The 27432-nt window shown below is 46.1% G+C and overlaps 2 protein-coding genes across 4 annotated transcripts in view; one reads left to right on the forward strand and one right to left on the reverse strand.

Annotated features, from left to right (window-relative positions):
* VILL (villin like) overlaps positions 1-23940 on the forward strand; it is a 34087-nt gene extending 10147 nt beyond the window's left edge. The window contains exons 2-20 of the mRNA XM_013182519.3: positions 1202-1283; positions 2758-2832; positions 4451-4647; positions 6541-6649; positions 6936-7046; positions 8374-8573; positions 8662-8740; positions 9587-9685; positions 11913-12066; positions 13065-13165; positions 13815-13952; positions 14516-14674; positions 15747-15926; positions 16480-16625; positions 17316-17460; positions 18203-18391; positions 19983-20051; positions 21232-21486; positions 22690-23940. Of these exons, the coding sequence (XP_013037973.3) occupies positions 1215-1283; positions 2758-2832; positions 4451-4647; positions 6541-6649; positions 6936-7046; positions 8374-8573; positions 8662-8740; positions 9587-9685; positions 11913-12066; positions 13065-13165; positions 13815-13952; positions 14516-14674; positions 15747-15926; positions 16480-16625; positions 17316-17460; positions 18203-18391; positions 19983-20051; positions 21232-21486; positions 22690-22803 (2589 nt within the window). The 5' untranslated portion in view covers positions 1202-1214 and the 3' untranslated portion in view covers positions 22804-23940. The remainder of the gene's footprint in view (positions 1-1201; positions 1284-2757; positions 2833-4450; positions 4648-6540; positions 6650-6935; positions 7047-8373; positions 8574-8661; positions 8741-9586; positions 9686-11912; positions 12067-13064; positions 13166-13814; positions 13953-14515; positions 14675-15746; positions 15927-16479; positions 16626-17315; positions 17461-18202; positions 18392-19982; positions 20052-21231; positions 21487-22689) is intronic.
* A 1744-nt stretch (positions 23941-25684) lies between these two features.
* The window catches only part of PLCD1 (phospholipase C delta 1), a 54577-nt gene continuing 52829 nt past the window's right edge, over positions 25685-27432 (reverse strand). For all 3 annotated transcript variants that reach the window (XM_013182487.3, XM_013182486.3, XM_013182488.3), the window contains exon 15: positions 25685-27258. In XM_013182487.3, the coding sequence (XP_013037941.3) occupies positions 27167-27258 (92 nt within the window). In that variant the 3' untranslated portion in view covers positions 25685-27166. The remainder of the gene's footprint in view (positions 27259-27432) is intronic.

Here is a 27432-nt window from a genome sequence, read left to right on the forward strand (position 1 = left end):
TTTTTTTTTTAACACAGTACAATAGTTCAGTCTGTCATGAGCAAATGCAAATCAGGGGAGGGCACTTGTAAAGCAAATGAATGCAAAACGCAGAAATCAGTGAGCCGTGCTTTCTCTCGAAGCTGGGCCTTGGTTTGTGAGCAGGACTGACTCACACGGGATCGGCTGATGTGGGTGCTGCCCCTCCACAATCACAGCCTGTCCTGTGGTCACTGCAGCTGAGATAAATCGATCTGGAGGCACCTGCTGTGCCCCACGGGCAAGCCAGCACTGCTAGGACATAACCCGGTGCTTTCATGTACACTGCTTGTGATCTGCTTCAGGAGGCTGCCCTGTAAACGCTTGGGTTCAGAAGTTGCTTCTTGAGCAAAACATCGGCCATCCAGGCAGAGGGAACAGGGAACATAGCTAAGGGGAGTCCTTTTTTCTTTCCACAGCTGGCAGATAGGATAGATGATGGATGGGAGACCTTCACCCTTCAGAATGGCATCTGGAGATACCCAAACCATCTCAAATGTCCCCAGATACCTTTGTGTGGGTAGCTGAAACTCTCAACTTTGCCCTGCAGGCAACAGAGCCTAGGGAGCTGCCTGGCTACACATAACGTAGGTGTTTGGGTCATCAGCTGAATCACTCCCTGTGCTCTGCTGGCTGCACTGGCTCCATTGACCCTAATGGAGATGAAAGCCTGGTGCCCTACCTTGAGCTACCTTGCAGGTAGTTTAATTTAGACCTGAATCTCCTCCTGACGTGGCTGCTCCAGGAGGGCATGGGTCTCCTGGAGGTTCACCGTTGTCTCTGCCACCCCTTGTGCCACAGTGTGAGCACAGCAGTACTGATGTCAGGTTCAACACCTTGCTGAATCCTTTCCATCTATGCAAATAGGGGAAAAGCAATCCCATACCTATCAATGGTATCCCATCCAGGCTTTTATGGGCAGTGTTCTCGTGCTTTGTTGGAGCTCCCTGAGCATGTATACACTGGGAATGGGACTTCGTCCCACCTAATTGTTGATAATTATATCTGTGCTGGGCTGTGCTCTCTTCATAGGCAGCAGAGGGTGAGGGACAGAGACACTTCAAGTGGGGACTATCTCTACTAAACCTCCACTGACTGTAAGAGAAAGCCATCTGACTAACGCACTTACTGTTGTATCCAATACTGTAATTATTTTGTTTTTTCTTCTTCTTTTCCCTTCTAGCTCAGAGTGCAGGATGGCAGACGGTGACACAAATCTTCCAACTATCGAAAGAAGGCTGGGACTGCAGATATGGGGCATAGAGGTAGGACAACACAGCAATGATGTCATATGTCTTGTGTGTGTGTTTCAAGGAAGATATTCTTGAAGTAATCTGGGTAGGAAAAGAGGGTCGTATAGATAAGATACAGCAGTGGGAAACAGGAAACACAGCTTCTCCCTATGCCACTTTGAATGTGTTGTTGCTTGGTGTTTTGGTGTTCCTCTGTAAAACAAGGATAATGCTGACTAAGGAAACGTGAATTTGGTGGGACTGATGGTGTTCCTCCAGCACTGGAGTCTTTCTTAGTCCGTTTGGGGAACAATTGTAAGGCTGCTTTAGCACACTAGAAATGAATTACTTGTTTCACCAAGAAGAAGGATTATGCGTGAGTAGCCTTAGTCTTTACCAGCAGTGTGGCAGCTGCCATGATGAAGACATATATTTTTGCAGTGAAGGCATCCCATGGAGTCTGCTTCAATCTTATCCTTAGCTTTCCCACTCTGACTGATGGGACACTGCAGGGATATTGCAGCCTGCAAAGTTACCTTCTGCTTGGGGTGGTCTTTGCTTGTAGTTTGGAGCTCAGTTTTGCATTATTCTTGTTCATTTCACTGAGGATGTTCCCCTGCAACAAGAGGGGGCATAAAATGAGGTGCATAGACAGCCTAGGGGAGAAGTGGGAAGGGTCTCCAACACATGTCTCTAAGTGATGGTGGCCGTCTGTAAATCCCACCCAAGTTCCCAATACCACAGGGTCTTTGCCTTTCCATTTCTCTCCAAAACACTGTACCAAGCTGTTTGCTAGAGGATCTGTAATTAGAGACGTATCGGTTCTCGAGGGTCAGGTTGGTATGCTGGGAAACAAGTCAGGCCACCAAAAAAATGCATGTCTCTAATTCCAGGGAACCACAGAGTAAGTTCCAGCCCAGGAGCTCGGTGTGTACTGGTGGGTGGCACACCCAGCCACCTACGCTGGGCAGGCATGGCTGCTCAATTGTGCACTTGTACCAGATGGAACATGCAATTAAGAGTCTGGAGGGTTGAAAGACACATAAGTGTCCATCTTTTCTCAGCACTGCCAGTTGCTCTGAATCCCAAACAAAGTGGTTATCTTAACAAAGCTCTGAAAATTATCCTTGAGTTTTATGGGTACTGATTAAAAGCCATGCCCCAGAACTAAATGTAGGATGAGATGTGTGCAATCACCTAGGAAGTTCCCCACAAATGCAAGCCCTGGAGGACTTCAGCATGACCTCTAGGTCTTCTTGCCTTAGACCTACAGGATTGCAAAGGGGAAAGGAGAGTTAAAAAAAAAATACTTGTCAGTCTAGGCAAGCAGCATTTTCATTTACACCTTCTTACCCCCTAGTACATTTGGAATTTCCCCTAGAAGTGACTTTTTCCAGTCCACAGGCACAGCCCTGGTTCTTCCTTTTCCAAACCCTCATTGTCACCTTGGTGTTTCATGTGTCCTGTGCATGTTCTATCAATGACCCAAATACTAATTTTCTTACAGAATATGAAGATGGTTCCTGTACCTGAAAAAGCTTATGGGACTTTTTTTGAAGGGGACTGTTACATAATTCTGCACGTAAGTAAGGCAAATGTTAGTCTCTTTGGTAGGCAACAGGTTCAACGTTGTTTCTTTGGTTCCAGCTAATGCTGGACAGTAGAGAGGCTCTGCAGCCCTTCTCCCTCTCCCTCTTAGGAGACCTCCCAAATTAGATCCAGACCTGCTTGCAACCAGTTATACCCAAGCTAGCCAGAAGCACAAGGAACTTCTGAGAATTAACCTTACTGTTGGGTTGTGCAAAGTGTCCTCTGTGGGAGGACAATGTACTGCACTAAGCTCCCAGACTTCCTTCCAAGTCTATTCAAATGCAAAGAGCAATCCAGGCCCCATTGCATCAAACAACATCCATATGGTGGGAACTAGAAGCATTTCCCACTTCTGGGTCTGAGTGTTCCTTCTGCAAACATCTCCATCAGTCAAGAGACAGAAAAGCCTTCACTATTCCACATTAACCAAATGCATATTCACTATACATCAGGCTGGGAAAGCAGACTGGATAACAACCCACAATGACTCATCTGCACTAATTCACCATGCACATGCTTTTATGGTACCTTTTGAGTGCTTTGGGGAATAGATTTGGTAGCAGCCACCCAAAGACATGCTTAGACCATCCTTGCAAGGGGCTGACTATAATCACTATAGATTTTGATGCTCACAGGCTCAGCTTATGTTGCAATAGCTTCCCCAGGTAGAAAAGCCCTTAGAAAATCCATGACTCTCCTTCCCACCTGCAGATAAGAGGGTAAAAATATTCATCTTTGCTTTCTGCATCTTGGATGCTCTCCAAAAAAAAATTGTCAGCAGGACAATGGGACTTTGATCGTCTTCAATAGCAGTGTATTAAACTGAGTGATTTTGCCACAAATTAATCAGCTGTGCCTAGAGGAACTGAATTGTATTTTATTCAAGTTCTTCTAGTGTTTTACACCGCGGTATCACTGCACAAAGCAAATAAACAGAACTTAGTGTCAAATCGAGTTTATAAAATGAGCTTCTATTATCTTTCCCAGGCATGGATGATAGGATTTAACACAGTAGGTGCTGAAAAATAACTGGCGCAAGTCACATAACAGTAAGCACACCTGTTCTCAGATCGCTTGCCTTTTATTTCTAGGCTATTGGGTTTTTCTGTAATAAGATGAATCACAGCATGCACACACAGGCTCAGCTTCCTTTGGAGTTATGTCTCTTTTGCAAGTCAGCAGGAATTCACAGGCAGTTGGTGCTACTATGTAGCACGACATGAGAAAGAGAAAGGGGGAGAAAGGATAGTATCTCCAGGCAAATAAATAGCAGTGCATATTACTTTTTTTTTTAAGCGATTTATGAGAAGAATGTCCTTTAAGTTTTAATATCAAACTCTACAAAACTAGGACAGGTTGAACACACGCATTTTTGGACTTTCACAGGTGCTCAGTTTTCTTTGATAGCAAGAGTCATAAAAGCATATACAACACAAACATGCTTCAGTGCAATACGTATGTAAGCCGTATTCTCCTGAATCAGGTCGCTGGCTCCAGGCTGAGCTCCTGTGGAACATTATAGGGTTCCATCCCGTCTCCCCTTGCCCAGCAGCATTATTTGCTGCAGATATCTGGACTTTGCCCTCACTCAGCTTTCTCGCCTCTTCCAGAGCAAAAGAACCTCTCGTGGCACGGCTGTGGATTTGCATTACTGGATTGGCAAGGATTCGTCTCAGGATGAGCAAGGTGCCGCGGCCATGTACGTCACCCAGCTGGACACTGCGCTCAGGGGAAACCCTGTGCAGCACCGGGAGGTGCAGGGACACGAGTCTGAGACCTTCCAAAGCTATTTTCGCAATGGCATTATGTGAGTAGCATAAAAGGCTTTGCAGCAACGTCACGGTCCCTGGGGCTTTCTCTGCTTCCCTCTGTCTCAGAGGCATCAACATTTCAAAAATGGAGCACTGGGATTGTTCAAAATTCAGAGGAAAAACTTCCCATTTTGAAAAAATTAACTGTAAGCATTGGGACTGGACCCATGTCATTCTGATCTACTGACTGTTTTCCCAGATGTTTGCTGTAAAAGGTTTTTAACCTCCCCTTTTTTCACTGTAAGGTCTTCCTCTCCTCCACACACTTTAGATTAATATGCCCATCCACAGCACTTTAAACTAATAGACACCTTGAGGAGAAGTGTTGATTTGGCTCACGCTGGGAGTAATTTTCCTGCAGAGAAAGCAAAGATTGACTCTCTGAACTAAGCCATCTAAAAGATAGTATTGCGTTAACCCTCTGGTGTTGAGTCCAAACCTGTGGTCATGACTCCCTCTGGGGTCTTTGGAAGGTGACTCCGAAAGACGTCCTCCAGGAGGACCTTCGCTGGCAGTAAGTGGCCAGTGAAGTAGTTCATCGCTTTTAAACAGCTGAAGAAAACCCAGATGAAAACCCATCCTCAGACTCTACCCAGTCTTGCTCTCAGTATCTCGGTATTGTGCATCTCTAAAGCCTCGCATGAGTTTCTTCAGGCCTTTTCTGAGACAGAAGAGTGCTTTTACCCTCATTTTAAAGATGAGTAAAGGGCAATGAAGGACCAAAATTCAGACCTTCAAAAGCATTTGGGTATAGAAGTCTATTTGGAAACCTATCTGGCTCTGAAATCAGTATGAGTTAGACTTCATCTTGGCCTAAACCACATACATAAGGTCAAGCAGGAAGTCTGAGTCAGAATGAGAAATTAAAACAGGCTCTTTCCACACCTTGGCAGGTAGACTAATCAGCAGAGCATCCTTCTGTGGATTCATAGAACTGTGCCAAACAAGTCTAAAGCACTGTGAATCACTCACAAGCCTGACCACATTTGCCAGTCTTTTCCAAGCTATAATAAAACATACTTATTTTCCACATAGCAAAGCTATAAAACTCTCAACAATCACCTCTCTTTCCCACAAATGGCAATTAGATAGCTTCAACTGTTACTTTAAGGCCTGAAGCATGAACATTGGGTTAGATTTCTAGAACGGACTAGGATACGTGGAAAGTGGTTAGACTTGTCCAAAAAACTGTTAAAATTTTCCGGGACTTCTTTAAGGGACTATGTGCTCTCATGATGTGATTGTGTCCTCCTTGCAAAGCTGCAGAGGGAGGGAGGGATGGCATCATGCAGTGAGACAATTACAGTGCTAACAGCAGCTATTGCAAAGTGTGTGTTCAAGGATGGAAGGACAACAAAATTGGTAGATTCCATCGGAGAGAAAGACGGTGTCCTGTATCCCTTTACAATAGCATTTTGTTCTGCTTATGGCAACAACTTTCTATCTAAGCTGCTTTAAACAGAACACCTATTTTGAATAAAAACAAATTTTAGCAAAAAATATATTGTCTGCAAAACATGGCTCATTTTTTATTTGACTGTTTATGGAAAATTTCTGAGGTGCCACTGCCATGCTTAATGGGACTTTCAGTTTGGTTGTGTTATGTCTCCATTGCCATCCCTGACCTGCCCGTTCATCTACACACATCAAGGTGCACGACAGCAACACCCACACCGGGTGGATGGACAATGTGAGGAGTTGTTGTCTGACCAGGGACCAGGAACAGTAGAGTGAAGCAACACAGCACCATTTCACATTCCATTTTTAGGACTTTGAGATATTAGCTCTAGATTTTTTACTTGTCAACAAAAGCTTGAGATGTTCTCAGAGGATAGAGGGGACTTTATTTTCTAACTAACTCTAACTCTTTATTCCTTGTTGCACAACAGCTACAAGAAGGGAGGAGTGGCGTCAGGATTTAAGCATGTGGAGACCAATATGTACAACATCAAACGTCTTCTTCATGTCAAAGGGAAGAAGCATGTGACAGCCACAGAAGTAAGCACGGGAGCTCCTCTCCTTATGGATCATTTCTCCTTCCCTCCCCTCCTACACCCATATTCTATCAGGTCTGCCTGCTCAATAGCTCTTTTCTGGTCAAGCATCCTCACTGGGGTTTGGTATAATCCCGAGAAAAGCCATTTGGCTCAGTGCTAGAAAAATGATCCAGTTGTTGCAGACCAGTTGTTACGTCCCCAGGGCAGTTTCTCCATGCCTGTGACTTGTCTCCTGCGGCTCTCATTGTCCGCTCCATTCGCCGAGCCTTTTCATTTCCTCACAACAGGTAGCACTTTCCTGGGACAGCTTCAATAAGGGTGATGTGTTCCTGCTGGACCTCGGGAAAGTGCTGATCCAGTGGAACGGACCCAACTGCAACATTGCTGAGAAATCCAGGGTGAGTAAAGGCAAAAGCACCGTGGTTTATTGGAGGTATTTTTTGATCACGGGTTGGGTAAAAAAATAAAAAAAGAGAGAAAGACACATACAGAGCTCAGTGTTTGTGAAGATGGAAACAGTATTCAGTGTTTGCACAGTGAGAATCTGATTAAAACCAGGAACACAGAGCTGAACAGAGAAAATCTTAGTAAATCTTCTACTTCCTCATCCACTGATATCCACTGTTCCAGAAAGGCATCCATCTCCCTCTGGGGAGGTCCATCGCCAGCCCTCTGTGCCCTGTAGTTTGTGTGACATAAGAATAAAAAATCAGTAGCACCAGTAGATTTAACTGCAGTAGATTTAACAATAGATTTAATTCACCCGGGGGTAGATGAATTTCAGTTTATTTTTACATCACAGGGAATTCCAGCTTGGTCAGTATGAGACAAGCAGGAACGCATAAACCAGGTTTTGATAGGTCAGATCCCTAATTATAAAGGCACTTTACAAAGGGATCATTAATCCTTATTTTACTGATAGAGGAACTGCGATATAGAGATGTAATAAACCAGATTTATCTACAGGTCATAATGGCACCTGATGATCTGGGGTTGGGGGAGACCTCACAGGGAAGGCAGTTGTCCAGGGCACGATGGGTTGAGATGAAGAGCCAACAGAGGGTGAGACAGAGAAACTCCTGAGAGAGAGGAAAGGGAGCAAGACAGAGGGAAGACTAGAAGAAGACCATGGTTCATCTCAGGCCTGGCAATCAAACAGGTCATTTCCTAGGTCTAAGAGAGATGTCTCCCTTTAAAATCTGTTGTGGTAAGAGTCACGGGGGGGAAAAATCAATGGAAGATGGAAATAATTTGTTTGGCATTTCACACTTTTTTCACAGAAAACATCCATGTTTTTCAAATACTTGAAATCTTTAAATGTAAAATATCACCACAGGGCAACCGGGGTCCTACAGCTCTGCAGCATTCAGCCTCATTGTCCTCAGCACGTGTCTCTCTCCCAGAATATTTTAGGATTATTGGACCTGCTTGTGTACTGTCACACATAAGCAATACCTGCTCTGGCTACTGCATATCTGCGCCCTGTGAGACCAGACACCAATAGTTATGTACTAAGCAGTACTTTTCTGAGATTAAGTTAATAAACAGGCATAAAGCACACATCCCCATTTTTAAATAGCAAAATCTGGAGGACACTAGCATCTTTGGAGAGCTGTGGTAATCTGTCTTAGACTATTAGTCCTCAGTCAGTGCTCTAGGTCTGACACAATGCTTGCTGAATTTGTTGTATGGATCAGGATTAATCCCCTGATGATCCTTGTGCAGGGCCTCGCGTTGGCTCGTAGCATCAGGGACAGTGAAAGAGGTGGCCGTGCTCAGATCGGCATCATTGACAATGAGAAAGACTCCCCAGACCTCCTAAAGATCATGAAGATGGTGCTGGGGGAGAGGCGTGGGGAGCTCCGAGATGCCATCCCGGACACGAAAGCAGACGAGCTGCAGAAAGCAAACGTCCGGCTCTACCAGTAAGTCTGGGGCTGGGCCTCCAAACCCCATCCCTTGCCACAGCAGGTGCTGTGCAGCCTGGCTCTACTCATTACCTCTGTCTTTCAGTGCCTACGAGAAGGACAATGACCTGGTGGTACAGGAGATAGCCACCCGGCCTCTGACACAGGACCTGCTCCAGCACGAGGTGAAAGGCAGCCCTTATAGCAATAAAAGGATGTAGTGGTTCTCTTTATGTTCAGCTGAGCACCTGTTTCTATAGGATACCTCAATTTTCTGGAAATTAGCAGCCCTTCCGTCCTTCCAGATTAACAGTGTCCTCCCCAAACAAGACAGCTTAGCCTCTGCCTACAGCTCCAGTGGCTGGAGGCAGGCAGTGGGTTGAAGCTGTTCTAACAAGAGATGGCAAACCCACCCTGTCAGCCAAGGACAGTGTTACCTTGGCAATCATTATAAAAGGAGAGTCGAAGCTGGAGGCCAGGAATAAATTCCAGATAGAAACGAGGCTTCTTAATATCTGATGTTCTGCTATAACTCTCCATCTGCAGCGTTCAGAGCAAATTAGCACTGTGTTCAAAAAATCATGAATTTAGATATAATTTCCTGCTGTAGGGAGTGACTAGTCTCAATGACGTTCCCCCAGCCTGAAAACCAAGAATCCTTTGGTCTCACAGTGGGTTGTCAGTTTGGACCACCAGCTCTCTGCAGAGAAGACAGGCTGCCTGGCAGCCATCTCATCCTGCTGGGGTTCAGGATCCTGACGCAACACTTTTAGCTTCGTGCTGGGGACACATAATAGTCATGAAGAAGAGGTCTAGGGTTGATGGTACTTGTTAGCCCAATTTTGAACCAGTAAATCCATCCTGTGTTGCCTCTACTAATGGTTTGCCAGCTTTAAAACTCTGGAAGTCAAGGAAATGAGATAATCTACATCTAATCTAGGTCTTCATCAAGAAGCCAACCTGGGTAGGCTACAAATTAGGATCTTTGCTTGAAGAGATCTTTTTACATATATTTTTTGGTTTCTCCTCAGGACTGCTACATTTTAGACCAAGGTGGCTTTAAGATTTATGTCTGGAGAGGAAAAGCCTCCAACCAGGAAGAGAAAAAAGCAGCCTTCACTCGAGCTGTGGTGAGTAGTGCAAACAATGTCGTAGGAGGTTAACTAAGCGCTAATCTAGATCTGACCACTAATTACAATTAAGAATAGGTCTTGAGGAGCTGGCCTGGGTAATAACAGAGAAAGAGCTTGAACTTCTATGGGAGGTGCAATGACATAATGTAAAATAGTTCTTCAGCAATTCTCACTAAGGGCTGTCTGACTAAGAGGAAATTGGTTAAAGAAAAGCAAATGTAAAAGAGAATATGTGTCACTATGTGACATGGTAAGTGGTAGACTTGTGGAATTTGTTGCTTCAGGAGATGGTGGAAGCAGAGAGTATCAGCAGGGCTGAGAAAAGATTAGGCCAATTCATGGTCAATGGGTCCAAAAACAGATACTAAAGGGGGTAGGCTCTTATAGCCTCTGTAACATCCATGTCCCTATATTGTGAATATTAGGAAGAATGAAGGGATCACACTACAGATAGTTACAAGGCTCACATGTTTTTGCTGAACAGTATCTCTTACTGCCACTGTCCAAGGCAGCATGGATCACTGCTCTGAACAAGAAAGGCATGTCTTGGGTTCCCAACCAAGTGTAATACTTCTGAGCAAGTCAGTGGGGAACTCAGTTCCTTGGGTTCTCTGAAAAAACACACCTGATATTAGGTGCTATGGGACTCAATCCCAAGTCCATTACAGGCAAGAAGTATTCTTCAGAGTGTTGATGGGGTTGGGCCCATGTGAATTAGAAGCTGTCACAGGGCTCTTCCACTTGGTAAAAAGAGATCTGTTATTAACTGTTAGTAACTCAGATCGGTCAACCTGTGGAAAAACCATGGCTCCTGTTAAGGTAGAATGCTCCAGCAGAGCACACGGGTGCCTGTGCTGCTCCTTCAGATGACTGCCATGCAGTCATTCTCTGGCAGAGCATGCCTCACCACTTCCATTCAGACAAAATTAGCCTTATGGGAGCCTGAGTGTGTAAGGCATTTGGTAGTTTTGCATGGTAGCTTGCAGATGGAAATGAAGACTACAAGGGAACTTAGCTTTTAATTCTGTTGACTTACGTGAAGACCACAAATGGCCTCATTTTCAATGAGATCTTACTTGGAGATACCGAACCTCAGTGGCCCCATCTTCAGTGAGATCCTACCTGGAGATACCCAACTTCAATACCAATTGCACCTATTGTCCCAGAGAAGAAAATCTTGGATGAACTTTGACTTAAAACTTATCTCACAATCCTCTGCGCTCCTTTCCAAAGCTTAACCCAGATGCTTTTTATAGGCAATTAGCTCTGCAAATTCTGGCCCTGAGCTAAAAACGTAGAACAACAGATATCTCTTTCTTTCAGCGTGGCAGGTGGGAGGGATGGGAAGACCATCTGCTCTGCTTTTTCCTTGGGGGGTAGTATGTGGCTGCGGTATTTACAGCAGAAGATGAATGCTCAGAAAGCCCACACTCAGGCTCCTTCCCTGAACCAGGTCTGTCAGCATTGTACCTCCAGGTCATCCTGGAGTCTGCCGTGATAAACATGAGAGCAGTGCTCAAAAACCAAGCAATGGCTTTGACATTGTGGCAGAACACAGACCATTTTCATCCTTATCACATTGTATCAAGCACCTCTGTTGAAGCACTCTTTTAACTCAATAGCTGCTCTATTTCAAAGAAATAATATGTTTTCAGGAAAAAAAAAAAAAAAAAAACACAGATTTATGAGAGTTTTATCCCTTCAGGATACATGCCACACTCTGGGGTATGTAACTTCCTCCATCCCTTCACTATCTTGGCATGCATGCTCTCTATCGTGCTGAAGGGAGGACAGGATCCCTGTTTTAGAGAGGGTCTTTTTGGCACAGAAGTGAATTGAACTAGGCTCTCAGGTCATGGGCACACTCCATCACTGTTCCCTCCCTCTCCACTCCTGGTTCTATGACCAGAAACTCTCTACAGAGCTGAATGAGATAGAAGGAGGCTGTGCATTAGACCTATTGAGTTAGATTTTCTTCAAGACTTAGATACCATGCATAAATTAAGTTTAGGATGTGATCCAGCTGGCCGTCCTCTAAATTTGTAGACATCTGCATAAGTCTGAATGCAAGTGTCTTCATCTTGGGGTGAATCCTGCCCTTGGTTATGCTGCTGTGTTCAGCTGCAGGTGGAAGTTTGCTTTTGGGGCTGGTTTAGGCCACTTCTTCTCATGTCTATGAGAACTTTGATGTGTCCCCACTAATGCCCCTTTTCTACCCCATTAGGGTTTTATCCAGGCCAAAGGCTACTCTCCTTCTACCAACATTGAAGTGATCAACGATGGTGCAGAGTCAGCCATGTTCAAACAGCTCTTCCAGAAGTGGACAGAAAAAGATGAAACACTAGGGCTTGGCAAGGTCTATACTGTTGGCAAAACTGGTGAGTATGTTTTCAGAGCCATGACTTACCCTGCATTTGACTTCGCTACCTGTGATAAACTACCGCTGAAATAACATCATTCACATTAACTGTTCCCTGTCCTCAGCCCTTTGAAAATCCAGTGCACATTCTTCTCATGTCCTGTATTTTCCACCTTCCTCAGTAGAAACAATGATTCAGCAATTGAACAATGTTCAAAATTGCTGGGGCTTTTTGTATAAACCAAACTGCCACTTATTCCAAATGTGAATGCTGGCAGAAGATCAACCTCATCTGAAAAATGTGTGCAGAAAATTCACGCTTGTAGAACTTCTTAATTTTCTTTAGAGAGGGCTAATGATGAACCTGGTAAGGAAGTGTTGAACAACATTCTGCTTTCATTTACACTGGCATCCACCCAAGCCCCTCCTGACGTCAATGGAATTATTCTGTATTTACACCAGTGTAAATGGTGCCCCCATTTATCATGCTGCTGAAGTGAATATTGCAAGGCATTAACCCCAAAGAGTAAACACAGAAGAGAGAGATCTTCCTGACAGAGAGAAAAATGACAGAGATGCTGAATGTCTCCATCAGTGATATCTTCGGAGATACAAATACCCTTCTTTTGCAAGTTCTCTCTCCCTGCTGTCCATAAATACTCTCTTTATCATGAGCTGAAGAACCGTAGGCATTCTACTTCTGAAAGTAGCATTCAAAAAATGAGGGAAATATGTATAGATTTGGAAAACAATTACGAATTTTTGGTCATGAGATAACTTCTATTTTTATCTGCCAATCATCACAACTTTCCAATAAAGTGCTATATGGGCAGTTGCCAGCCTGTAACTGATCAACACTGGAGTGTGTGAGCTCTTGTAATCAACATTTGCCTACTGCAGACCAAGTTTTTCTTACGTGCATAATGATTGTGTGTGTGTGCACAAGGGTGATACATAGGGTTTGTATGTTATTGTGCATTCACTGGGTTCCTGCTTTTATTCTGCTGGTGCATGCAGCCAAGGTGGAGCAGGTGAAGTTTGACACGACTCAGCTCCATGCCAGACCAGAGCTAGCAGCTGAGCAGAGAATGGTGGATGATGCCTCTGGGGACGTTGAGGTGAGAGAGCTCCTTTGGCTGACAGAGGATGCAACTGTCAACGTGTTTCCAAACTTCTCTTCCTTTTCATACGCAGCAGCTGTATGAGCTGTGCCCACCTATCCTCCCCAAAGAAGCATGGCTGTGGCCAGAGCAATCTGCTTACAAACTCCAACCAAGCAGCTCTTACCTCTAGGGCATTTCTCCTCCAGCCCATGTCCGCCAGAGCAAAGTAGCCACCAAGTTGAACCCTCTTCTGCCACGTGCACAGGGCACGAGGCTGAATCAGGCAGCTCCCTTCTCACACTGTCCCTTAGTTCAGTCCGTATTACATGTGTCAGTGCAGAGCAGAGGCCACTCTCATTTTCCTTCCCATGGAAGACAGAACTAGTTGAGAGATGGGACATGGGTCTGAGAAGCTGCACCTCCACCTCCTTGAGGGCCACTGACTGTTCAGCTATGGCACATATATTATGACAGTCACTAGGTAGATGTGACTTTGCCAGCGAGCGCTTTAATCAAGCTGGGGAAAAACAAGCTGGCATCCAGGAGAGAGAGGAAAGGCTGTCTTTCCAGATGAAGACCTGAACTTCAGTGGTCTTTTGGCAAAGGGGCTGTTCTCTCTTCACGTTGACTACACTGCTGCTCACCAACATATTTCTCACACTAGGTGTGGAGAATTGAAGACCTACAAATGCAGCCAGTGAATCCCAAGACATATGGGCAGTTCTACGGAGGCGATTGCTACCTGGTCCTGTACACCTACCTCAGATCAGGCAGGCCTCACTATGTCCTCTACATGTGGCAGGTAGGTCAAACTGAAACAGGAGGGACTGTGCTGTGTCTGCTAGAAGTCTAAAACTCAAAGAAAGAGTTGCACACAAAAATCCTAAGCAAAACATCCAGAAGAACTCGCGTGTCCTTTGCTCATCAATTGTCCACTTGGAAACATCCCAAGCTCTGCTTTGTAGGCTGCATGAACACTGAGCCCAAGCTAGCATCAGGCTGAGAGCCAGCAATGTCATATAGAAGTGGTGAAGGATTATAAGGCTTACAATGCAGAGGTTAAACTTTATGGTCTTTCAGATTGTCCTTTAAGGCCTCAGCTCCTAGGGTCTAGTGAGTATACGAATACCAATAGCTCTGCTCTTTAAATTATAATTTCCTCTCCTGGAATGCATGCTTTTCTCTAAAGCTTTGAAAATGTGATCCTACAGGCTTCAAAAGAATGAAATAAATAAAATGTAAAAATCAAGTCATTTTTTACTCTCATTATATTGTACACAGGGCTTTGGATTGACAAGATGTTACACTTTGCAGAGCTTTACACCCTTCCCCTCATCGTGTTGCATGTTGCATCTTCTTCCCCAGGGTCGCCATGCCTCTGTGGATGAAATCACTGCCTGTGCCCTCAATGCCATTGAGCTGGACAAAAAGCACGGGGACGAGGCTGTGCAGGTGCGCGTGACCATGGGCAAGGAGCCAGCACACTTCCTGGCAATCTTCAAGGGCAAGCTGATCATTTACGAGGTAACGTGGCTTTGTGTGCATGGTCAGTGGAAGGTGAAAGCACCAGTGATGGATTGGCAGTGACAATGGAAATAGTCCAGAAAAATGGGCTGATATTCAGGAAGAGAGCCTGCCAGGTCCGTATGGGCTGGCATGGAAACGTGGTAGAATATTTTTAGCTCTTCCTTTGTGGGTGCAAATAGAGCCATCGTTGCTGTAATGTGTCTTCAACCCCACCCCCCCACACACACCTTCACCCTACAGGTGGGTAACTAAGACATAGAGGGGCTGATTTCCACAGCCTTGAAGCCGTCTCTGGTGTGGTAGGAACATCACAGGACCTGAGTTATCCGTACTAACTTCCCAAGTTAGTGAGTAGGCTCAACACCACATGAGAAAATACACAAAGGGGAACAATCCTTGACTGGCTTGGACTCAGCTGTCCACCCCTGAGCTCCAATGTTAATGTGTGATGTTCTTTCCAACTCTATCCAAAAATATTTTACAGTTACAATAGGATGATAGTATTGTAAATTACAGGTATCACAATCCTTCAGGGCCTGCCTCCGGAGGGGTTCCTCCAAAATACCCAGCAAGCAGTTAACATGGTTTGAATTTTCTCTGCCTGAGTTACATCACATTAACTTCTAACCCACTTTGTTTTGGGTGCCAACATCTCTGGTGGAGACACTGCAAATGGCTGGGAAAGAGGGGGATTGCCCTCAGCTCTCCGTGTTGGCTTAAAGCTTCCACCGCATATGATCAGCTAAGGAGAGCACAGCTGGAAATCTGAATCCAGCTGCCTTGCCCAGTTTACATGGCAAGTGCTTTACAGATGCTAAGATCTGCTGAGTGTCTTGACGGGAGCTGGTCAAAACACAGAATAACCAGGGAGCAGTTTGTGTGTTACAACATGTGGGTTTTATTCTGGTCTGGAACCAGACGTACTTGGACTTCCTCAACTGCTCTATGCAGGCCCATGGTCTGTTGCTCTGTGGAGGACCGAGAGACCAAGTCTTCTTCCTCAAACCAGTTGCACCCTGGATTTGCACCCTCACCTCCCAACACCATCCTTCCCTCTGTTGCCTTGCAGGGTGGCACGAGCCGGGCCCAGAAAAGCGCGCCCGAGCCGGCGATCCGCCTCTTCCAGGTGAGGGGCACAAACGAGATGAACACCAAGGCCACGGAGGTGCCAGCCCGGGCCTCTTCTCTCAACTCCAATGACGTCTTCCTGCTGGCCACCAACCAAGTCTGCTACCTGTGGTGTGGGAAGGTGAGATCACCATGATCCCAGGGGAGGCAGCCCCAGGGGGTTGAAATTGCTGATGTGGGTCTTGAGTCTCCTGCCTCCACTGAGCTGTGGAGGTATAGCCTTGGGCACAGAGCCCATTAACTTCAATGGAAGAAGGTGAACCCAGGAGAAGGCTTTGTCTGTGGAGGATTAGCAGCTCTCTCTCTTCAGAAGTAACCTACCTTGGGGTTCACCTCACCTCGTTTTACATGTTCATACAGCTTTCATCTGAATAAAGCACCCCAGGCTATCCAGTTGTAAGAAACTAGCAAGATTTGGGCATGCTCATTTAACCTCTTGTAGTCATCTGCTTCAGGATGAGAAGAGTTGTGCCCCAGATGCCGTTGACTGCACTGGTTGTCCCTTCAATGACTAGAAATAGATTCTTAGTGACCTGCTCATATGAGACCCTCAAAAGCATTGAAGCAGGTCTAAAACTCTCTGGAGCAGTGCAGGGATCAAGACAGTTTGGCCCCACTGATAAGTTTCTCCAGCCTGCCACTAACTCATCCTCAATTTTCTGTCCTGAACTCAGGGCTGCAGCGGAGACGAGAGGGAGATGGCAAAGATGGTGGCCGACATCGTCTCTAGACGGGACAAGCACACCATTTTGGAGGGACAAGAGCCAGCAGAGTTCTGGGAAGCGCTGGGAGGCAAAGCCCCTTACGCCAGTGAAAAGAGGTAATAGTGACTGGGTTGTTCCTCTGGGCTTGGCCAGGGAACATTAGGTAAAGGATCAGACCTTTGCAGGAAGGTGGGTAAGTACTTTGATTCCACATCCTCACCAAAGCAAGCACTGGATCAGAAATTTTAGAGATATAGATTTTATTCCCAAAATCTTGGTTTGACACAATCAGAAATTGCACCAAGATGACTATTGTCTTGGTTTTGGGTATTGGGTTGGATGGATTTCCTCACTGTAAATCCATCTAATGTCCTGTTATAAGGGCTACATGACCCACATTCTCCATTTCCAGCCATCACTGGCCTTATGGGCACCCCCAGAAGATTAACAAAACTGAACTGGCATTTGAACAACCTGGAATTATCCAGCCCTCAGAGCCAGAGACATGTTCCTTTTCAACCAAGTGATCTGATGTGGCTTTCACCTGGCAGCAGGCTCTTCCCCACAAGGAGGGAAGGGTTCTTATGCCTTTGCCTTTGGGTGGAAAAAGTTACCTTTAAAAATAGTAAAAATGGGCCAAGTATCTTGTGCGAACTGACATTGCTGAATTTCAGGCCCTCTGACGAGTGCTGCCATATTTCCATCTCATCCTGCATGATCATGACTAGTAGTGGCAGGGCCCAGAGGTAATCCACAGGGTAAACGTTTTCATCTTGCTTTTTCTTTCTGTGCTGTGCATGAGGAAGGTTTCAAGAGCAGATCACACACTACCAGCCTCGCCTCTTTGAGTGCTCCAACCAGACGGGGAGGTTCATTATGACAGAAGTGGTGGGCTTCTGCCAGGAAGACTTGGACGAAGACGATGTCATGCTGCTAGACACTTGGGAAGAGGTCAGCACAGATTCCACTTCCCCTACCTTCCAGACATATTTTCAAACAGGTTATGGCTTAATTTCATATGAATCTGTCACTCAACATGAAAATGAGGGCCATATGTCTTCTGCCCTGTCTCTAAACCCTTCCTGATGCCTGGTCAGACAAGCAGACATATGTCTAATTCTTCTCACCCAGGTAAAAACACTTCAGTGAGGCACTATTGTTAGCCTGTCTGAAAAGTGGGAAACTGAGGCACAGAAAGCAAAGCACTTTGGCCAAGGTTGCTTAGTGTGTACATTCAGTGTGAGGAATGTAGTTCCTCCTAAACAGGATGGTTTCAGACACAATCTAGAGACAGAAAATAGTTTTTCCTCCTTCCCTCTCCTCTACTCCCAGACTAGATGTTTTCGAAGGAGACCAAAAGCAATCAACTCCCATGTTTCTTGAGAGCAAAGGGTGCTCTCCCAAGCTTAGTGCGAATAGTCCTGAACCTGGGGCCCAGGTTTTGGGGCCAAATTCATTCCCTCCCCCAGCCTGGTTTCCTTTTCTCCCTATTTTCTGAAATATTTATGCTTTGTGCCTGTCTCAGAAGCAAAATCCTTCTTGGTTGGGAGTAAATCTGAGATAAAAATCCCAGGTGGCTATTGGGAAACAACAGTTGCAGTCTTATCTCCATTTCACTTGTCGGGAGAACAAAGAGCTGTGTCTGCACAGGTCCTAACTGCTCACTGGTCTTCAACGCCTTCTCTCATTTCAGATTTTCCTTTGGGTTGGCAAAGCCTCCAACACATATGAGAGGAACGAGGCAATTGCCTCAGCCAAGGAGTATCTCAAGACCCATCCGGCAGGGAGAGACTTGGCAACTCCAATAATACTGGTGAAGCAGGGTTGTGAACCCCTCAACTTCACAGGATGGTTCAACGCTTGGGACCCCTACAAATGGAGTGTAAGTTGCTGGGGTGTGAGGTACAAATCTTCCCTATGACCTTTCCCTCAGCAGCTTCTGTTCCCTCATCAGCAAAAAGTACCTATTTGGTGAAATGGGCTTCCGCAAATATAAGTAAATGTGCTTTAACTCACACCTATTTGTGTACAGCATGGTTGTATGGAGGAAGGAGTGATGCACTCATCCATCCAGACCACGCACCAGCTGGTCCAGCCTACCCAGGGGTGCAGCACAGAATTTATTGAGAATAAAGGGCAACCCTGGAGGAGCTTCGGTGGTTAATAGACCTGGAATATCTCATGTGGAAGCAAGCTTGCCAGGCTGCACCCAAATTCCTGACACACGATGGCACCTATGTGCACAGTTTAGGAAAGGAAAAGCTGTAGGATGATGAGCAGCTGGAAAAGCTGAGCTCCTAAGTGGTGTTTTCCCAGACCCTTCCACAGTGGGCTGCCACTGATTGTCCCTTCTCTCTCCTGTATTTTCTACAAGCATCATTGTTCAGCCCATTCGCAACCAATCTCATCTTCTGATTGCCCAAAGGGCTGTGAATAAATTCCACACCAGAGCCTGAGGGAGGACAGCCAGGGCAGTGGGTGAAAGTACCCAGGGGACTTCACACAGCAGGAAATCCCATACAGAGATTTTTCTCCTGTAGCTGAATTTGCATCACCTTTCTGTGCAGTCAGTAAGGTGTAGAAAGTCTGTCCTAACAGCTGTATTTGGACAGATGAGACAGCAGCTCCTAGAGCACTGATCCTTAAAACAACGTTGATGCTTAGAACAAAGGTCAAAACTTGATTTTTCTGAAGAACTGCTAAAAAACAAGGGCACAACTTATAAAATATATACATCTAAACGTATCCCCTATAGGCAGTTTTAACAACAACAGACAAGCCATCCGAACCGCTAACATCCCAGAAACATCTGGTGTGTGTGTTCCTTTCTCAGTTTTGGGTCTAAATGTGTTCTACAGTCCCTGTGTTTATGTTGTTTGTTCTCGTTGGGGATCTTTGCTGGATGGTGCTGCTAAGAACTGACATCTCCTGGCTGTTTAGGAAAACACAGCCATCAGCTTGCCAGTATATCTAGTACATTTCTTTTGTAGGAACTAAAAGGTACCTGGTCATACATGGCACTAAAAGAAGTCTGCAACTGAGGCTTTGAAAAATCTGTGGCTTTAGCTAAGTGAAATGAGGAAATAAAAAAAAAAATAAAAAAAAATGTCTTATTCCAAATTTTCGTGCATTGCAAGATTGTTTTAAAATTTAGAAGATGTCATTCTAGCAGTAAATATGATTTCTCTTGATCTGCCTTCTGTTCTCTGAAGTCTTTAAATTTTCTGTTTTCACCTGTTAGTTTATAACTGCAGAGGCTAAAGTTCAGCTGTTTCTTTGTTTTCAAGTGGCAGCTCAGGGTCTGGCTCAGTCTCCTGGTTCCAAGAGCTGGGAGTTAAAGGAGACACCAGCTGCCACCCTCAGTGAGCACCACTAGGCTTTAAAATTCATATGATCTCCTGACCCTGTTAGAGGATAGGAGCATGTGCTAATTAAAGGTGGCCCGTGCTTCTCACAACTCTCTTTACCTTTAGGATGGCAAGTCCTATGAAGAGATGAAGAACAGCTTAGGAGACATGTCGGCTATCTCTGAGATTACAGTGGTGAGTGGCTTCGAGCTGGTATGGGTGGGAAACACCTGGGTTTAAACACCACCATGTCCCCCAGCCTACCATACAATCACAGAATCCTAGAATCATTAAGGTTGGAAAAGCCCTCCAAGATCATCTGGTCCAACCATCCCCTACCACCAATGTCACCACTAAACCATGTCCCTAAGCACCACGTCCAACCTCTCCTTGAACACCCCCAGGGATGGTGACGCCACCACCTCCCTGGGCAACCCGTCCCAGTGCCTGACTGCTCTTTCTGAGCAGAAATGTCTCCTCATTACTAACCTGAACCTCCCCTGGTGCAACTTGAGGCCATTCCCTCTAGTCCTATCACTGGTTACCAGTGAGAAGAGGCTGACCCCCAGTTCACCACAACTATCTGCTTGAAGAAGAAAGCCATAATGACCCAAGCAGGTGTGGGGACCTCAAGATGTCAGGATCAGAGCTGTGCTTGTCAGTGAAAAGCAGAGGGAATCATGATTAATTACCCATAAATACACCCAGATCTCCTGGGCCTTTTCCAGTCCTGTACAGAGGCACCTGTGGGCAGGAGACTGGTCAGCTGTACACGTGCAAAGAAGTGTGTGCAGCAGAGTGTGCAATTAAGAGCTGCATGAACAGCAGTGCTGTGGCCCCAAACAGAAATGATCAAGAACACACACAGTGGGAGAGAGCACAGAGAGAGGATCAGTCCCAAACACAATTTTCACAAGGGATTAGTTCCACTCTGGACAGGAGCAGGAGAAATGCTGGAAGGATGTGATAGGGGCTTTGAACAAGGAGAGGTGGCAGCACAGCGAATGGTACGCAGCTAATTTAGAAGTTTCAGACATGGTAGATATTTAATCTTACTGTCTGTGCCCCCACGTGCATCCTCTCTCTGCCATTGCCTTGAGGAAAATGAGACTACTCGAAGTATCTTCACTTATTCCCAAGGGCTCTCAACACGGCTGTGCTTTTAACAGTCCTAACATCTGGTTGTGACGTTGATGGAAGTGCTGGACTGATGTTTTAGTGTCGACTTTCTCCTTGATGCTTTGGCTCTCCAAAGCAGCAGACCAGCAGATAGTCTGTGCCAGGAGCAGTCCCTTCAACCCAAACAGAAAGAAAGACTCCGGGATAACCCCCAAGTTGCTCTGCTTCTCTTGACATCTTTTCCTCCATTTGGCAGGACCTTAACAACATCAGCCTGAGCAAGAAAACCCTCAGCATGACCAACTTGGCTGTTTCAAGCACAGCAAGTGCTTCCCCCGAGTATAAATCCCACTTCAACCACAATGACAGCAGCAGCTACACCCACAGCAGCAGCTACAACAACAGCAGCCCTTCCCCAATGCCCAATGGCGAAGGAATTTACTCCCGGGAGGTGCTGATGAACAAGACTGTGGATGAACTTCCAGAAGGAGTGGATCCCACTAAAAAAGAGGTGACAGCACTGCTGGTTTAATGTCTTTGTAGCTCAAGCTGGAACTTAGTTGCAGGCTAAGAGCACAGGCACCTTGGGCTATTAAATCCTACTTGAGGCTCAAGGAGATGCCAGCTGGACACGGAGCTCTATTGAAAAAGCAGGAGTTTCATGTGAGAGGAAACTGTGGTAGTTTTACTGTAGTTGAAATATTCCTCTTTTTTTTCTTTATGGAAGAAAAGTGAATTTTAAATAGTTAATTAAAAAAGTATGTTCTAAAGGCAGCTCAGAATGAAACCAGGAGCTGGGTTTTGCCTGGGCTGTAGGTTTTCATTTTCATTTGAAACTCCTTCCAGAAGGGATCTTGTTTTTGTTTATTTGTTTGTTTGTTTTTGGTTTTGTTTGTCAGCTTACATTTCAGCAAAACCCACTGAGAAGGGCAGGGAGGAGCACCATATTTCAGCCCCACGATTTTGCCAACATCTGTAGCTGAGTGCAAGCAAGCCAGTGGGAGGGACACAGGGGGCTGCTTCCCTCTATTCTCTACAACCCGTGTTTGACCAGTTTCTTGCCCCAGCAGACCTTCAGGCAAAGACCAGTGTCATAGCCAGATTTACATCTGACCAGAGAGCTGCTGGGCCAGCAGCTCTGCCCTGCAGCAATGGCCATGTGCTATCAGCTGTATTTCAGCTGGGCTGTACGAGTTCTTTCTTTTACTCAAAGTGTTGGAGAAAAGTCAACTTCCATGTCCCACAGGGTCTTCCTGAGACCACTGTCTGAGTTCCTGTCTTTCCAGCAGTGGGAGCGAGCATCTCCAGTGGAATATTCAGGGGCATTTAAGCCAGGGGGAGATGCTTTCACTGTGAGTTGCTGCCTGAGAAAGCACTCAAAACTCAGGCCAGCAGAATTTCTCTGAGTCAGCATTAATTGTCCTTGCCTCAGTATCATTAGCAGGGACTGAATTCCAACCAGAGCATACTAAGTGTCAAAACCAGGGCATCCCTTTGGGCTGGTGGGCTTTTTTTCCCCTTGTGCTTTGGGAAGCGGGACGAGAAACAGTTGCTGGGACGTTCCATTTCCCAAGACAAGGACAGACAGCAGGACAGGAGCTGTTTGCCTGGAGTCAGGGGGTGTCACGGTGAGGAAGGGGCACAGCTGATGGAGATGTCCCAGCCTTTGCAAAAGCCCGTGCTGACATCTCCTTGCTCTCTCGTCCCGCTGCAGTACTATCTCTCTGACGCTGATTTCCACGATATCTTCGGGAAGTCCAAACACGAGTTCTACCAGATGCCCAAATGGAAGCAGCAGAATGAGAAGAAGCAGTGTGGACTCTTCTGAGCCTGCAGGGGCCACCCAGCATCCAGTGACTCTGGGACCAACCCTTGCTCTCTTAGGAGCTGCAGGGAGGAAGTACAGACATTTGCGCAACGAACCCAACCCAACATCTTAATCAGGCCAAGCTCCAACGCAGTTATTCCAGCAGCCACTGTTCAGGGGATGGCTCCTTTCTCCCTGCAAATCCCCAAAACAAGGAGACAAAACCTTTTGCAGAATGGCTTTGCAGGATGTTTTTGCCTCTTTTGGACACTTTATTGCTGATAGCCATTAAGACAAGTGTGTGTCACAGCTGTGTTGTAGCCTCTTCTTTTCCTCTCCCTTCTGCAGTTTGCCACATCCACAAGGTCACGATCTTCCTTCATTTGGAGAAGTTTAAATTTAGGCAAGACAAAGGCCGCTTGTAGCTGTTATGTAAATTCTGTGTGGGAAGAGAAGGGGAGAGCCCTAAGGGTTAGGGAGGAAGCCTTGGGGTCAGGAAAAGGCACTGGAGTAGCCAGAAGTGTGGTGGGGCAGCCCATGGGGTGCGACTGGCCAGTTCAGCCCCTTCTCACCCTGCAGAAAAGCTACTTGTCATAAGCCAGCAAGGATCAATTGTAGACTAACATGCATAGCCTAATACAGGTAAAACAAATAAAAAAAATGGGTTGGGAAAAAAAATACATATTTAGAGCATATTTATTAGCTAATCTATTTCAAGAAGATGATGAGATTAAAGGCTAGATGCAGCTGTTGATTTCGACTGCCCAAGACTGTTTTTTTTTCCATTCAGACAACATCTCCAGTCCCACCCTGAGCACGTCTGGGGGCAGGTGAGCCTACGAGTCACCTGCCCACAGACCAGAGCCTTGGCAAAGCCGTGAGGGTTTGGGGTATGACCTGAGGCAGAATGTGTCCCAGTGAAGGTTTTGCCAGGGCTCCATCCCTGTGATGTCCACGGACTGAGGGCGCTGGATCCACATTGTGAGCTCAGTCTGATTGGAGGGGGCAGGGGGAAATGTGAATGATCGGTGATGAAGGGATGCAACTATATAGGAAAGAAGGAAACACATATGTTTAAAACCCCCAAAGGTGTGGTTTTAAAGCTTTAGTCTATTTCCAGCCTGATTGGTGATTCCAAATAAACAGCCAACAGCAGCACTGTAAGTGTCCTTGATCGGTGTGTGGGGTAGGATGGCGGAAGAGAAAAGCTCTGCAGGGCCACAGCTCCTTCAAACACCTGGTCTTTGATGGAATTTGGGATCTTCCTTGGAAAGAAGAGTCCTAAACACCACTGTCAGGTCCATTTGTCTCCCCAGCCCACACACTCTGCTCCTGAAAGCCCCCGTTCCCCACGTTGTTCAGCAGGTGGCTTGACTGCCCACCCCTGCTGCAGGGACGTGGGGCTGGAGCTGAGGAGCTGCTGATGTGTTGGCTGAGGAGCAGAGGGCTCTCATGCAGCACCCAGGAGGTCTGGAGGCACGGACCTTCCAGTGGTGGGTTCTTCTGGACAGCTCTTTGTGTTTCAGAATTGGCAGTTGCTTCACGTAAGCCACAACCACATCATTACCTCCATGCTCCTGCAGCCACTTTGGCCCATTTCCGCGTGAGGTACCAGCCCCAAACCCACAGAAACACTCTGCAGAGTAAGGTGAGAGTCAAGCAGAGACATAGATCGGCCAAACTGCCTGTGTGAATGCCTTCTGTTGTGTTCACGCTGGATATAATCAGTGCACATTATCCCTCTTCCAACACTACTGCCATGGCTGGAAGCTGCAATCTACGTACAATATCTATATTGCCCCGCTGCGGCGTGCTCGTGCCAGCTCCCAAATTAACGAATTGCGTGTGCTACTTCATAAAATGCAGTGATTCCACCTATCAGCCCTGACGGGGGGGCCTAATGAGCATCATGCAATCAACAGAGGGCAGTGGCAACCCAATCAAGAAAGGGAGGTTAAGCTGGTTTGCTACGTGTTGCTTTTGTTCCTGCTGCTATGATGCTCACCAGCAAATGGGACCAGAGTGGTCCTACCTGGACTCAGAAACCAGCATGATTAGTTAATATTATTTTTATATTATTATTATTATTTTATAAATAATAGATCTCTGATATTGAGGCCTGATGAAAACTGCTGCTGCTCTCCTCTTCTCATGGGGAGAGTTGGTTTTACTCTCTGCCTCTGATTTATGAAGGAAAGGGCAGTTTCTCCCCCGCATCCTCCCCTTCATGCCGCTTCCTGCTTTTGCTGCAGCGTCTGATGGGTCATGGTCCGTCTGCTGCTCTTCTCACTAAATCTCTTCCCCAGCATGAGGCTGAAGCACTTCTTGGTCTGCTCAGACACGAGGTTCCTCAGTAATGGCATGGACCACGTCCCTTCCTCGGGGGAGAGAGGAGACGTTGCAGCATTGGGCATCGTGCTCTGGTCCATCCCACCTCCCTCACAGCTCCTCTCCCATGGCGCTGCAGGGAACAGACACATTTCCCCTGGCCTCTCTACCTATTCCATAAGGGATGTTGTCTTCCCACAGATCTTGCCTACCTTCACAACAGGCAGCGGCAGCCTTGGCTTCTCCATGTAGTCCATCTAAACCCAACCTGACCCTGGCTGGACAGTGAGGTCCTGCTTCTGCCTGCATATCTCCCCCAGCTCTCATCTCTCCCAGATCCTTAAAACAAAATGTTCAGAGCATCCTGGGAGCCTGCATGGACCAAACTCAGGGTGTCTCTGAGCTAGAGCTAAGGATGCTCCATCCTTGGCCTTCAAATGTGCCTCCTGGTGCAATGTGCCTGTCCTAGTGGTGAGCTGAAAGTTCATGTCACTGTAGGACACCCAGCTCTGCCTCAGTGCCCTCTGCTGCTCTTGAACTCCTTCAACCGCAGGTAATTAAGTCAATTTCAGCCTTTTTGGTGTGGATATAATTCACATTTAATCTGGCAATGGTTTACAACATCACAGATTATTATAGTGAAGAGGAAAAATCAATGTGTCCAGCATTACTGCAGCACAACAAACTCCAGGTTGGACTAAAAGAAGCCCAGTTTTGCAGTGGGCCCAAAGATCACTAAATCCAAGCTATTTTAGACTTGGAAAAAGGTGGAGGATTGAATGGACTGGAATTTGTGTAAACAGAAATTAACCTCTTTGGTAGTAGCCAAATCCTCTCCAATGCCAACCACGAAAAACCAACCCCCCCAAAAGACTGACAGCTTTAAGAAATTAAGTAGGTCTGTCTCCAAATTCATCCATGTTGCTTTCAAGTAAGTCAACGAGGCAAAGAGTGACGAGGATTTGGACTTTTCCAGATTATTTTTTTGTACTTTTAATAGTCTAACATAGCATTAGTAACATAGCTGGAACTCGAAAATATATATTATTTTATCTCAACACTATTCACTTAACTCTGTAGTTGTGCTCGAAAAAACCACCTTTTGCCATAAATATTGGGTTGTTCAAAATGCTTTTGTCTGCTTGTGCTAGGTTACCTCTACAGTGCAACTGGGACTGAGCTAACATTTAAAACCATTTCTACCGCCACTTCCTGCGTTAAAAAGAGGTTTTGCTATAAAAACACAAACAAAGTTTTACTGCATTAAAAAAAAGAAAAAAACCCTACTGTCAGTTCAGTGTATTTCCACTGTCATTGGCAAAAGACATTCTCTGAGGTCCCTTTGAGTGGATTTCACTTTGGGTTAGAGGGAAATCTGCCGTTCGGCAGCTTCTTTCTCCTTCACAGGGTAAGAGCCAGGCTTTGAATGCAAAGCGACCTGGCTGGGAGCCAGGCACGCAGGCAGAGTAGTGTTCATGTATTTTTTATTATAATACAAAAGGAAAGTCAAGTTATATAACGTGGCCCTTTGTAGTGCAGCTTTCCTTTTAATCTGTTACAGACAAGAGGAGAATTGTGTCCTCATTTAGGACTTCAGATGGTGAAGGATGTCTGACATCTGAAGCTACAAGAAGTCACCTGATACCTAGCCACTGAATTCAGTGGTAGGGTGCATTTTTCTTGCACGGATGTGGAGTGTTTTGTCCAGATGCTTGATGGAACCCACACCAAGAGCTGTAATTTGCTAAAAAGGAATCCCTATCCTCTTGCTAAAAGCAGAATTGAAAATCACACTAAGTAAAGTGAACTAGAAAACACAGCTGGATTGGTTGGACAGGTACAAAAGGATTAATCTCAACAGCAGCATTAGGATGTTTCCAGCACGCAGAAGGGAGACAGTCAATGGCTATTTCAGATCAGAGCCCTGTGGGGCACCGTGTGCTGCTCCAGAGAAGGCACTGGGGATCAGATGGGACCCTGGCATTGGCAGCCGACACACGCTGCGTTCCTCCTAGGTCTGTAACAAGGTCCGCTGCACCCTGAAAGAGCCGAGCTGCTAATCGCAGTCCTGGATATTGATGTAGACAAAGAGGGTGGAGGAGGAGTACGGGTCGCCGTTCTTGGTCAGAAGATGAATGTGGCGGTAACCTGGAAGCACAGACACAGATGGAGAGTGGCCTTTAGTCCGGTCGGAAAAACATTTGCTAACATTTGCCAAGACCCTGCAGTAACATTTCCCCATCTCTGAGAGCAATTTGCTCCCTGTGCCCCACAGAACAGGTAGGTCAGAGAGGCATGGCTTTGAGCCTTGTTAACATAACG

The sequence above is a fragment of the Anser cygnoides genome, chromosome 2, assembly GCF_040182565.1.
Source record: "Anser cygnoides isolate HZ-2024a breed goose chromosome 2, Taihu_goose_T2T_genome, whole genome shotgun sequence".
Taxonomy (NCBI): Eukaryota; Metazoa; Chordata; class Aves; order Anseriformes; family Anatidae; genus Anser; species Anser cygnoides.